At 46.3% G+C, this 14081-nt stretch overlaps 1 protein-coding gene across 1 annotated transcript in view; it reads left to right on the top strand.

The window, feature by feature from the left end:
• Positions 1 to 712: 712 nt before the first annotated feature.
• The window catches only part of SLF1 (SMC5-SMC6 complex localization factor 1), an 86792-nt gene continuing 73423 nt past the window's right edge, over positions 713 to 14081 (top strand). Inside the window, exons 1-3 of the mRNA XM_065405891.1 lie at positions 713 to 788; positions 1536 to 1649; positions 1841 to 1916. Coding sequence (XP_065261963.1) covers positions 1536 to 1649; positions 1841 to 1916 — 190 coding nt within the window. The 5' untranslated portion in view covers positions 713 to 788. The remainder of the gene's footprint in view (positions 789 to 1535; positions 1650 to 1840; positions 1917 to 14081) is intronic.

The following is a 14081-nucleotide window of genomic DNA, read 5'->3' on the forward strand; positions in this document are numbered from 1 at the left end:
TTAGCGCAGGACCAGAAACAGACCCTCCCCAACTCAGTGTCCCGACTAGTTCCAGGCCCTTCTTCTAACCAAATGTGCCCTCTTTAATTTATAGCACCATCACTACCACTTGGCAAAAGGAATAAATTGTGGGGGCGGCAGCCTGCGGTCGCCACCAGGTGCTCACCCCGCGACAGACGGCGGCACAGGGCGTGTGACCCAGCCCTGGCGAGCGCCGCCGGAACGCCACACGCTGTCAAACAGCCAGGTTCGTTATTAAGAGGCACAGGGAGGACTAACGGTCAGCCATAAGGAGCGTCCTGTTGTGGGGGGCTGGGGAGCCGGGCCCGGGGGGCAGAAGAGGGGTTAGTGGGGCACGGGTGCCTGCCGGGGCGGTTCGAGAGGGGCCCAGCTCCCCAGCAGAGGCGTGTTGGTACATAGCGGCCCGGGGACGTCTCGGACCCTGCCCACGGTCTCTCCGCCCCGCCAGGCTCACTTACCGGCCGGGCCCCGCTCGGCTCCGTGTTCGCAGCCCCAGAGACCAGGGAGCGTCAGTGACAACGTCCCGGAACTGCTGGGTCCTACATCCGGGGGCGGGGCCGGCCGCTGTCGGCGGGAAGGAGGCTGTAGGGGCTGGTATGGCGGGGCGCCCGCCGCCTCTTACAGCGGCTCCGGGAGCGGCGGGGTCGGATCTTCTACAGCCGCTGCGGCGCTGCCCCCTCCCCAGAGCAGCGCTTGGGCTGCCAGTGCCAGCGGGGCTGTTTGGTCCCCTGCGCTGTGTGAGCGCGACCGTACCCCGGCAGGGAAAGGTGAGCGCACCGGGGTGACCGAGTGTGGCCTCCCCCTGCTCCCATGGTAGGTGTGGGCGGGTGAGAGCTGGGTACCCCACCGTGATGCATGCCCTAGGCCCAGCACTGCTACGCAAACTGTGCACTAATATCGATGTAGAATTGACTGGTGGTGCCCCATGAAGTACCGTTGCTGGTTCAGGTTTGAAAATGCAGTTGGCGCCATCTCCATTCAACATCCTGTCTCCTCCCCTGCTCCCCTTCTGTTCTACTCCTCCTATTAAGATTCCCTGGGGGCCTTTCTGCTGCAGCCTACCTTGCCTAGGGCAGCTGGTTTCCCTTTGCTTATTATGGACTCCCCCCTCCCCACAGTGGCTGGTCTGAGTCCCTCTGTCTGTACCCAGGGGTTTCGTTAGGGAACAGTCAGCTTCTTTTATAAAGCAGCTTCAGCAGCAGACCTTGTTGGCAGGTCTAACTCTCTTCTTTGAGGTGGGCAGGCTGGCACACAAAGGTGCAGAGCTGGGAGCATCATGTAGGTGTTCAGTGTTGTCTGGAACCTCAACTTTAGGCTATTCTCTTTAGTGTACATTAATGCTACTTAGTAACCATTTAAAATGGTTATGTTTTGTAGTAGCATTACTCTAATAGAAGCATTTGTTTATATAGCTATATTGTCTTTAATTTTATCCAAAAATGTGGAAGTTCAAATACAACTGTACAAACAATTTATGCATATGCTTTTCCCCCTTAAAAAAAAAAAATGTACAGATGGCCTGCGCTGTCCAAAAGCGAAGAATCCAACTAACTGGATTTAAGAAACAAGAAAAGGAGGCTATAGTTGAATTACTACTTACACTGGACTGTGTTTTTATTGATACTGAGGTGAGCATATACCTTTGTTGTTTCATTCATTAAATTCACAGATGAAGCAAAAGGAAGCAGCAGATAAGATAGAAGTCTATAGATAAATAGGCTGGATGATGGTCTAGACTTAAGTTTGTGCTAGTAGCTAAAAAAAATTTTTTTTTTTTTAAAAGCCATTTTCAATGACACTTCTGTTTTTCTTTTGTTAGCAATACAGAAATTGCACACATCTTATAGCAAAACAGCTTTCCAAGAGTGAAAAGTTCTTAGCAGCTTGTGCAGCAGGTGAGTAACAAATTGTGGTATCCTCTTTAACTGTATCAGTTAATGAACAAATAAAGTTATTAACCTTGTTTCATAATTGTTCTTATCTTTGCTAATAAACAAGACTTTTGCTCAAGCTTGGATTTGCTTCCTCTCACCTTCTCTCTTCCCCTTATTTGACTGAAATCAGTAAGTCTGTTACCCAACAAAAAGATAATTGTTGGCTAAGGTAATAGTTAAGACTGAGAAGTCACAAGTTATTTATTAGAGAGAATAAAAAGTATTGGAATACTTGCTATTGGCAGCATACAATTCTGACACTAAACTTCACACTAACATTCACTCACAGACTGCAAACTTCTGCCTGCACAGCAACCCCCTATGGCCAAAAGAAAAACCCCTTACCTCTGCCTTATTATAGACTCCAGTTTTACTCCTTTGTTCTTTTCATATCTGTGGCCTGATTCTGTAATTGCTTGAGTAACGGTTTTAAGGTTTTCAAGATGAGATCTCTATACTGTAAGAAGTTTTTGATGAAGGGCTTCCTGGAAGGGCTCTATGGTGTTTACAGGCTGTGGTTATGGATGTAAGTTTTGCAATGGCAATATATTGATATGGTAACCATTTCGAGTATTATCCTATTTTCTTTTCATCATACTTGTGTCCTATATATTAGGTGTTGAAGCATATATATTACTAATAATTATTTGAATTACCATAGTGGTTAGGGGCCCTAGCCTACACCAGGAGGGCCGCCTTATACTAGGTGCTGTACGAACACACAACAAAAAGATGGTCTGTACCCCCAGGGGCTTATGATCTAAGCATAAGATAAGACAAACATATGGGAGAGTTCAAGTAAACAATGAGGTATAGCTCAGCATGGTAGGCAGTGGACTTTGCACATTAGCAGCCTAACTTAAGTTTTTCATAGGCCTCACTGCAACGGGGAATGTTGGGGAAGGATTTGAGGATGAATAATGAGGTAGGTTTGTGAATATTTAAAGAGGGAACCTCCCAAGTGTGTGGGGCAGCCTGGGAGAAAGCATGGACAAGTGGGCAGTGGAATCTGACATCATGGAATGATTGGAGGTGAGTGTTAACAGGTCAATAGTGAATATGAGACAATAAGGTGGGGATAGGCCATGTGGGGCCTTGAAAGAGAATACAGGCAGCTTATGTTTGATTCAATAGAGAAGGGAAGCCAGTGAAGTGATTCAAAGAGAGGAATGACATGGTTGAAGTGATGGGCTAGGAAAGTCTTAGTATCTGCATTTTAAATGGATATGAGCAGGGCACGATTGCATTTGTTAAGGCCAGAGAGAAGGGTGTTCCAGTAACTGAGACATGAATGATGAGAGCTTGAAGGAGAGTTTTGGCTGTGTGGATGGATACTACGCATAAAGAATTGGTAAGATTTAGATGCAGCCTGGATATGAAGCCTAGAGAAAGGGTGGAGTTGAAGATGACACCCATGTTACAGGCCTGAATGACAGGAAGGGTGGTAGTGTTATCTACAATGATTGAGAAAAAGTAGTAGGGAAGGGTTTGGGGGAAGGGAGATTAGCAGCTTTATTTTAGCCATGTTTAGCTTGAGCTGGCAGCTAGATCATCTCAGGGAGGCAGGTCGTGATTTTAGTTTGGACAGAATGGGACAGGTCTGGAGTTAACTCCCAAATCTGCCTCTTATCAGCATTAAGATAGTGGTTGAATTTGTTTGTGAATTGGATTACCCAGAGATAAAGTGCAGAGGGAGAAGAGAACAGAACCAAGATGGAGCCCCCACATAAAGTTACAGGATGGATGAGGATCCTTCAGAGGACATGCTGAAGGAGCAATTAGAGAACCCTTAAAGAAGAGAGTTACAGAAGCCAAGCAAGGATAAGATTTCAAGATTGTATCAAAGGTAGCTGACAAGTCAAGGAGGACGTGGACGGAGTACCAGCTAGAAAGAAGGCATTAGAGATTTTGGTAAGAACCATTTCAATGAAATATAAGGGCAGAAGCCAAATTGGAAAGGGTCTAAGGTGGAACTGGAGGAGAGGAACTCCAGAAGGTGATTGTAGACAAGAGCATTCAATGAGTTTATAGATAGATGGGAGATGGGGAAGTAGTTATAGGCAAGTGGGGTTAAGATATTGTGTTTGGGGGTTTTTGAGATGGAGAGACTAAAGCATGCATGTATGCTGGAGTCATAGGTTCAGGGCAACTGCACTCTTGTTTCCCCTCAGTGGTCCAGCAAGGACACCATTTTTAGGCAGCCAGCTCCCCCGTCTGGCACCATTCTTGGGTGGAGACCCCCATCTCTCTCCCTTCTGACCAGGGTATCTCCAAGCTACACAGTTCCTTGCCTTCACTGAGTTGTTCCAGCACAGACAGGTTGTCCAAGGAATACCTGTTTGTTTCTCGTCAGAGATGGTTAACCGGTGTAATTGCTACAGTTGTAAGTACCCCAGAGTTCTTTCTATGCAAGCCTACTTTATCTGTAAAGTTTTTTATCTTTATTTTAATGTGTTGAAAACAAACAAAAACCTTACATGCATGCTAATAAACTTACCAGACATCATCCCAATCCTAACATGGGTTCTGGCAGGAGCAGTCCTTCAACCACCATTCCCACCTAAAGGGATTCCTTGTGGTTACTAGTTCATCACCGCTGCAGCTTAGTCCAATGGTTCTCAACTTGTGGGCCCAATCAGCACACAGCTGTGGCCCAGGTGACATCCTCAGGGCCATACAGGTAGTATATATATTGTGTGGGTGTGGCCCACATCAGAGAGCTGCATATGCAGCCCACAGTGGTAAATAGGTTGAGACCCACTGCCTTAGTCTTATGAGACCTCAGTAGTCCCAGTCCTTCCAACCCTACCTTAAGGATTGGGGCCCTCCATGGACCAGGGTTCTTGTCCATTTGCTGGCTCAAGAAGGCCCATAGCCAGTTTTAAACCAGGCTGTTTATCCAAAAGTCTTTTTCTATTGGTCCCTGGAGAATCCTGTCTGAATTAGTATATACACATAGCTCTGCAAGGGGGTGGCTTCAAAGGGATGATAACAGAAGGAAGTACATCCTCTCTCCCCACCACCCCCACAAGAGAAGGTACATACAATGCCACACTAACACATGCACAATTGTTTTTATAATACAGTGTACCTCAAATGTATTCACCCTAATTTGATAAGATTTAATTCAATAAAGTTAATCTTAATTCTGTAAGATTTGTTTAGAATATTACAGGATATTGTCAGTCTGTCACAGTTTGAATTTGAAGACTGGTATAAGGCTAACAGGCTTATATACACAGATATGCTAAATCAGTATTTACTGATAATTGTAAAATTGTTCAGTTGTATTGGCATTTAAATGCCAGTGAGAGACACCTTTTAAAATTCTAGCATCTAATGACAATTGGCTATATGTGGGTAGACTCTGGCACCCCATGCAGAACCTTATTGAAGTCAGGGCTATAGAATTTAGGTCCTGATCCTGCAGCAAGTTCCATGCCTGCAAAAGCAGACAAGGTTCTATTTGTGCTGGAATTCCTTGCAGGATTGGGGCTTTAATGAGAGAGGTTAAGTGATTTGCTTGAAGGCATAGAGAGAACTGGTGTCTGAGTCAAGATTGAGTCTTGATTTTCTGTCTCCTGTCTAGACGGCATCTCCTCCAAAGGTGCAGGCACTTAAACAGGATTATTTCAAGGCAGGATCAAGCAAAAGAGAAAATGGGTCCATGAAAAAGAAAATTCCTATTAAAGCACATTTTCAGTAGTCAAGAAAACCCAAAAAACTATTGGCCAAATTCAAAGTGTGAGCATGTATGCGTATGCTTAACATTGTCTAATATGAAAAATCCTTTACCTATATTGAAATGAAGCAGATTCACATGGTTATGATGTTGCATACAATGGACTTCCATCTCAAATCATCCCTTACAAGTCTTCTTCCTTCATCAAGAGTCAGTATGGGAGAATTCAGGCTTCTTAAATCCTTCAAAACTGCATCTTCCAAACTCATTTGAGGCAGACCTTGTGCTCTGCTTCCTTTCATCTCAGCTCTGTAAACCTTCTGTAGAAGCGTACCTTCTTCTACATGTTGGGTATGACCCCACAGCTGCACTCTTCTTGTTCTTCACTGATGACAGATTGCAACTTGCTTGGATCATCTAAGTATCTCCTTGTTTGTGACAAAATCAGATCAGTGGATGTTAAGAATATGCTGTAACTTTTAATATTGAAAACTGTTTACTTTCCTCTCCTTAGCTGTTCAATGGCCATATTTCTGCTCCATATAACAGGGTTGTAATCACCACCACATTAAACAATAAACATCCTGCCTCTTAAACAGAGGCCGTTGAACACACTGAATACGATTGACACAAGACCGATTCAACATGCGATTACTTCGGTTATAGAACATCTTGCTGTCAAGCAGCTACCCAGATAAAGAACTCTTCACCCATTCAACATCATTACCATCTACCTGCAGTGTCAACTGGTCATTTGTTTCCATTTTATCACCGGTGATCTTAAGTCCCATAGTTTTTGCATTAGCTGTAGTTGGTCAGTAGTGTCTTCAAATAAGGCAATATCATCCACATATTCAAGATCCTCTAAAGGTGACTCTTCAAATTTCACCCCTCCTACTTGGCCTCCATCAGCTTCGTTATCAGTTTATTAAAATATTAGATAATATGGGAGAGAGAGAGAGAACACATCCCTGGAATACTCCCGATTCTACTGAAAACCAGTCTAATACAACCACTGACCCTCACACAACTAAATGTACTGTGGTAGAGTTCCTCCAGTAAGCACGCTACATAGTCAGACACCCTATACTGAGGTAGCAGTATCCAGAGTGTATCATCTGATTGATGCACTGATTCAAAAAGTGCCCCTCCATGCTGAGTGTGCCACAATAGCAAGCGAGAGGGACAGTGTCTGTCTGTGTGTGTGTGTGTCTCTCTCTCTCTCTCTCTCTCACGCATGACTTCCCAGCCCTCCCATCTCGGCAGTGATTTGTCTCTCTACCGGCTGTTCCAGGTGCCCAAACTGACCTGCCTGCACTGCCAGGGCAGGGCTTGTGACCACTCCTGCGGCTTCCCTGTGCTTCCCCATCAGAAGTAATTTTTCTCTGGGGAAGCAAAGAAATATGCGGGGGCCATGAATTCTGCACATGTGCAGTGACACAGAATTCCCTGTGGAGTAATGATAGCGATAAAGGATGGAGATGGACAGGGACAGGATGGCAGCTCCTCCACTCCAGGGCTTAGGAAAGTTTGTTAGGTTCTCTCTCAGCTACCAGGGAGACTCACATTTCACATGTGCTTGTCACGTTATATTTTGAGCATGAAAACAATCACAGACTTGGAAGCTACCTGTCCCCTATCTAAAGATTAAAAAACTAGAAGGGAAATGAAAAAACAAATCCCAGATTATTTTAATCTTTCTTGCTATCTGACTCATGATTTTAGACTATTAGGGATTGGCTGTAGTGCATCCATGCAGATGGCTCCCCCTCTGTGGGCACAGGGTCTTGATAAGTCTCTTAAGGCTGGAAATCCTTTCCCATCTCCACACCCTTGGTGGTTAAAATACATTGAAAACAGGGTGAGCAGCTTTCACCAACCAGTTGAGCAGGAGCAGCTGCAAGGAAGCGCTCCTTGCCTAAGCCAGGGAATGGAGAAGGAGCTTTACCTGCTTTTAGCAGAATAGGGGAAGCCTCTTTAATCTCTGAGGCTTCCCTCAGATTCTTCCCCTTGAGGTAAGAGTGTAAAGCAGGGGTGGGCAAAACATGGCCCGTGGGCCGGATCTGGCCCATCTAACATTTCTGTCTGGCCTCCTCTGCCCCCTCGCGATCTCTGAGTCTGGGCTGCTAAAAGTCCCACGGCACAGCAGATCACTCAGGCAGGCTGCCTGCCTGCTGTAGCCCCATGCTGTTCCCGGAAGTGGCTGGCTGCTGCTGGCACATCTCTGTGTGCCCCTGGCGAGGGGGGAGGTGGCTCCGTGCACTGCCCCTGTCCCCAGCACTGACCTCACAGCTCCCATTGGCCAGAAACCAGCCAATGGGAGCTGCAGGGGCGGTGCTTGCAGGCATGGGCAGCGCACGGAGTCCTGCTGCCCCCCAAGGGGTGCACAGAGATGTGCCAGCAGCAGCCAGCCACAGCCGGGAGTGGCGTGGGGCCACGGCATGCAGGCAGCCTGCTAGAGCCCTGCTGCGCCGCCGGCCGGGAGCCAGCTGTGGTAAGTTCCTCCCGGCCAGAGCCTGCACCTTGCACCCCCTCCAGCACCCCAACCCCCTGCCCCAGGTCAGAACTCCCTCCTGTACCAAACTCCCTCTCAGACCTTGCACCTCCTCCTGCACCCCAATCCCCTGCCCCAGCCCGGAGCCCCCTCCTGCACCAAACTCCCTCCCAGAGCCCACACCCCCTCCCTGTCCTGCACCCCAACACTCTGCACCAGCCCGGAGCACCTCCTCCATTAATATAGTAGAAATATGGAGCCCATGACAACTTACCAAAATTAGTCGAGTGACCCCGCCCCCCCACCCTGCAAAAATTATTGCCCACCCTGGTGTAAAGGGAACTCTGTCAAGGATATTTCAGGAAGGTCTCTTGCACCTCATACCTCTCCATCAGGTTTCTGCATGGAAGGACTCTTTTCACCCCCCCCCCCTTTTCTGTCTCTCAAAAGGACAACTAAACAACAAAATGGCAAAGAGAGACAAGGTGAAAATATCAGAGGGGTAGCAGTGTTAGTCTGTATCCACAAAAACAATGAGGAGTCCAGTGGCAACTTAAAGACTAATAGGTTGATTTGGGCATAAGCTTTCATGGGTAAAAAAACCCCACTTCTTCAGATGCATACAGTGAAAATTACAGATACAGGCATAAATATAGTGGCACACGGACAAGGGAGTTACCTTACAAGTGGAGAACCAGTGTTGACAAGGCCAATTCAGTCAGGGTGGATGTGGTCCACTCCCAATAATTGATGAGAGGGGAAAATTGCTTTTGTAGTGAGCCAGCCAGTCCCTGTTCAAGCCCAAATTAATGTGTTAAGTTTCTAAATGAATTGTAGCTCTGCAGTTTCTCTCTGAAGTCTGTTTTTGAAGGTTTTTTTTGTTGAAGGATGGCTACTTTTAAATCTGTTATTGAATGTCCAGGGAGATTGAAGTGTTCTCCTACTGGCTTTTGTATGTTACCATTCCTGATGTCTGATTTGTGTCCATTTATTCTTTTACGTATAGACTGTCGGGTTTGGCCAACGTACATGGCAGAGGGGCATCGCTGGTACATACACCTCTACCTCGATATAATGCTGTCCTCAGGCGCCAAAAAAATCTTACCGCGTTATAGATGTTTGTCTCTGTCTGAGGGATTGGAGCAAATGTGGTTGTAATTTAGGGCTTGGCTGTAGATAATGGATCATGTGATATGTCCTGGATGGAAGCTGGAGGCATGTAGGTAAGTATAGCAGTCAGTAGGTTTCCAGTATAGGGTGGTGTTTATGTGACTATTACTTATTTGCACTGTAGTGTACAAGAAGTGGATCTCTTGTGTGGGCTGGTCCAGGCTGAGGTTGATGGTGGGGTTGAAATCCAGGTGGAATTCTTCAAAGGCCTCTTTCCCATGGGTCCATATGATGAAGATGACATCAATGTAGCACAAGTAGAGGAGGGGCGCTGTGGGACGAGAGCTGAGGAAGCGTTGTTTTAAGTCCGCCATAAAAATGTTGGCATACTGTGGGGCCATGCGGATACCCATAGCAGTGCTGCTGATTTGAAGGTATAAGTTGTCCCCAAATCTGAAATGGTGGTGAGTGAGGACAGAGTCCCAAAGCTCAGCCACCAGGTGTGCTGTGGCCTCATCAGGAATACTGTTCCTGACAGCTTGTAGTTCATCCTCATGTGGAATATTGGTGTAAAGAGCTTCTACATCCATGGTGACCAGGATGGTGTTTTCAGGAAGATCACCAATGCATTGTAGTTTCCTCAGGAAGTTGGTGATGTCTCGAAGATAGACCCTATGCTGCTAGCACTCCTAGCTGAGGAGAGTCCAAATATCCAGGTAGTCCTGCTGTAAGAGTGCAGTGCCTGAGATGATGGGGTGTCCAGGATTTCCAGGTTTATGGATCTTGGGTAGCAGATAGAATACTCCTCGTCAGGGCTCTAGGTGTTCGTCTGTGTAGATTTGTTCCTGTGCTATAGCAGGGAGTTTCTTGAGCAGATGGTGTAGTTTCTTTTGGTACTCCTCAGTGGGATCGGAGGATAGGGCCTGTAGAATGTGGTGTTGGAGAGTTGCCTGGCAGCCTCCTGTTCATAATTCGACCTGTTCATGATGACTACAGCACCTCCTTTGTCAGCCCCTTGGATTATAATGTCAGAGTTGTTTCTGAGGCTGTGAATGGCGTTGCGTTCTGTACGGCTGAGGTTATGGGGCAAGTGATGCTGTTTGTTCACAATTTCAGCCTGTGCATGTCTGTGGAACACTATGTAGAAGTCCAGTCTGTTGTTTCAACCGTCAGGAGGAGTCCACACAGAATTCTTCTTCTTGTAGTGTTGGTAGGAGGGTTCCTGTGGGTCAATGCACAGTTAAGTGGTGTGTTTGAAAATATTCCTTGAGTCGGAGATAGCAAAAGTAGGCTTCCAGATCACCGCAGAATTGTATCACGGGGGTGGGGGTGGTGCAGAAAGAGAGTCCCTGAGATAGGACAGACTCTTCTGCCAGGCTAAGTGTGTGGTTGGATAGATTAACAATATTGTTGGGTGAGTTAAGGGTACCACTGTTGTAGTCCCCTGTGGCATGTAAGAGTTTTGATAGTTTACTGTCCTTTTTCCTCTGTAGAGAAGTGTGAAAATATGAGACTTGTTAGAGGGATGGGGTGGTGATAAGGCTGTTATCTCTGGAGAGCAGAGCAATGCTTCTCTTTGTTCCTTGTTCTAGACCGGGGGGGCAAACTTTGTGGCCCGAGGCCCACATCTGGGTATGGAAATTGTATGGTGGGCCATAAATGTTCATGTAATTGGGGGTTGGGGTGCAGGAGAGCGTGGGGGTGCAGGCTCTGGGGTTGGGCTGGGGATGAGGATTTGGGGGTGTAGAAGGTTGCTCCGGGCTGGGACCGAGCGATTCGGAGGGCAGGAGGGGGATCAGGGCTGTGGCAGGGGGTTGGAGCATGGGGGGCAGGCGCCGGGTGGCAGTTACCTCAAGCAGCTCCCAGAAACAGTGGCATGTCCCCACTCCCGCTCCTATGCAGTGGCACAGCCAGGTGGCTCTGTGCACTGCCCTGTGCGCAAGCAATGCCCCTGCAGCTCCCATTGGCTGTGGTTCCCCCTGGCTGCCCCTATGCATAGGAGCCGGAGTGGGGACGTGCCGCTGCCTCTGGGAGCCGTGCGGAGTGGGGCAAGCCCCAGACCCCACTTCCCGGTGGGAGCTCGAGGGCCGGATTAAAACGTCTGGAGGGCCGGATGTGGCACCTGGGCCGTAGTTTGCCTACCTCTGTTCTAGACCCTGTAAATCCTTTCTAGCCCTCCACTTGTTTCAAAGTTTATGCTACAGTTTCTACAGTTTCTGTCTTTTTAAACAATAAGTACAAAGCAGTGCCCAGTGTGATGGTACCTTCCAGTTTTGATTCTGCATTCTTTAGTATCAAGGAATTAAGGCATAAAATAGAAAATATAATCAAACTGATACAGACTAATACCTGAACATGCTTGTTATACCATTTTGACATAAATTTGTACCAGAGGTTTAGAAAATTGCTATATCTGAAAATTGAGAAACATACCATCATTGTATATAGAAATCATAGTTTACAAATCAGAACATTATATAACTAAGATCTGTGGCACAGACCTAGTAAAAAGGACTGGATTACTTTATCCCCAAAGTAAAACATGTGCATGTTTTAAAAGTCACCTTTTGCTATTAAAGGTAGTATCAACATCTTGAGCATAAGAGATTTGACTTTTAGACTAAAGGCTAATAGTCATCTCTAATTATCTCTGAGGTACGTTAGCAAGTTAGCTTTTGGGAGAAGAGGGATAGGCCACCTACTTTCCAATGGTACTTAAGTTTTGTGAGTGTCTGTTTACATGATTTAAAAAAACAACCACCCTCAACTCAATGCATTCAGAATCTTTTTTAAACTGTGGTCCAGAGACCATAGTGGATGAACTAAAATAGGGTGAAAATTTATTCGTCACTGAAATCTTAATTTAGGGGTAAATCCCACTCCCCATCTCACCAAACATTAATCAAAGGACTTTGTTCAAGCATTTCTTAGTGGGGTAGGAAGGATGGAATCCTTCTTTCAATTTACAGAGTGCCAGTAGAGCTGCTCTGTGATGACTGTCGCATCCCTTCTATTAGTAGATCTTCATAGTCATGTATGCACTGGCTGTACTTCTGCTCTCTTCATCATCGAGCCCTCCTATATACTGTGCAGAATCACATTTGTTTTGCAACCATGTAGGTACTACACTCTCACAGTGGGGGGGTCAGGATTTGGGCCATAGTGTAATTTCAGAAAATACTTACATGTGCCAGAGCACTGCTAAACTCGGAAAATATAATAGGGTGTAACCCAGAAGGAGCTACAAAAATTCAGAGTGAACACACAAATTAGCCAGTGCTACTTTTGGGTATGAGTCAAAGGTGGTGTGCCCTGATATGATAAGCCATTATAATTACAAAAATACAGTGGTATTCAAAGACCAAATGTAGGCATGCTGACTACTTTCAAAATTACATGGAGATATGCATATTTTCTGTGAATTTCTTTATTTAAGCCATTGTGAACCTATGGCACTTGTGCAGCAAAGTTTAAAAAAAAAAAAAAACCACTTTTTTTTCATTTATGGAAGTCTATAAAGATATGCCTTTAAAATAAATATAGAGAGAGAGAGAATGAATTTTTCAGTGTCCATAAATAGGGCCCTACCAAATTCACATTCCATTTTGCTCAATTGCACGGTCATAGGATATTAAAAATAGTAAATTTCATAATTTCAAATACTTCAATCTGAAATTTCATGGTATTGTAATTGTAGGGGTCCTGACCCAAAAAAGAGTTGGGGTGGTGGTGGTGTCACAAGGTGATTTGTGGGAGTGGGATTGCGGTACTGCTATCCTTCCTTCTGCGCTGCTGCAGGCAGCAACATTGCCTTCAGAGCTGGGTAGCTGGAGAATGGCGGCTTCTGGTTGGGAGACCAGCTTTGAAGGCAGAGCCGCCGCCAGCAGCAGCACAGAAGTAAGGATGGCATGGTATGATATTGCCACCCTTACTTCTGCGCTGCTGCCTGCAGAAAGGGGCCCTCAGTCAGCAGCCGCCACTGTCCAGCCACCCAGCTCTGAAGGCAGCAGCACAGACATAAGGGTGGCATGGTATAATATTGCCATCCTTGCTTCTGCTGGCGGGGCACTGCCTTCAGAACTGGGCACCTGGCCAAAAGCTGCCGCTCTCTGGTTGCCCAACTCTGAAGGCAGCGCAGAAGGGTGGCAATACCACAACCCCTCTAAAATAACTTTGCAGCCCCCCTGCAACTCCCTTTTGGGTCAGGACCCCCAATTTGAAAAATGCTGGTCTCCCCCCCGTGAAATCTGTATCGTATAGGGTAAAAGCACACAAGACCAGATTTCACAGTCTGACGCGTTTTTCATGGCCGTGAATTCGGTAGGGCCCTATCCATAAACGATAAAGTGATGCAAAACTGCATTTTGGTCTTGTTACCACTACTAGTTCACATTGACACAATATATCTTCCAAAGAACACTAAATATGCGTCCCACCTTCTATAGTTTTACCCATAATCATTCCCTAGTAATGCCCAATATTGCCCTTCTGCACTTTTTTTTTTTTTTTTGGGTGTTGGGCCGGGTGTGGGGGGAAAAGGAGACCTGCATCTCCACCACCTTTTCTTGGTAAAACTGTAGTAAGAGTGTGGTTAGATTCTAATCCCCTTCAGTATTTATCCTCACCCTGAAATTTCCAACAAGCAAACCAATGTGGAACCTATTGAGTAGGAATTGGTGACGAGGGGTTTATTAAGCTATAGGTTATGTACAGAGCACCTTTGTGTCTTTCCATTAGATGTCTGCTGGCACCCAGTGCTAGCTCCTTTAGACATACCATCTGCTCCTGCACTGATGCATTTTACCAGTCATCCCTGCTGTTCTGAGAAATTGATTAGGAT

The sequence above is a fragment of the Emys orbicularis genome, chromosome 6 (genome assembly GCF_028017835.1).
Source record: "Emys orbicularis isolate rEmyOrb1 chromosome 6, rEmyOrb1.hap1, whole genome shotgun sequence".
NCBI classification, from domain to species: domain Eukaryota; kingdom Metazoa; phylum Chordata; order Testudines; family Emydidae; genus Emys; species Emys orbicularis.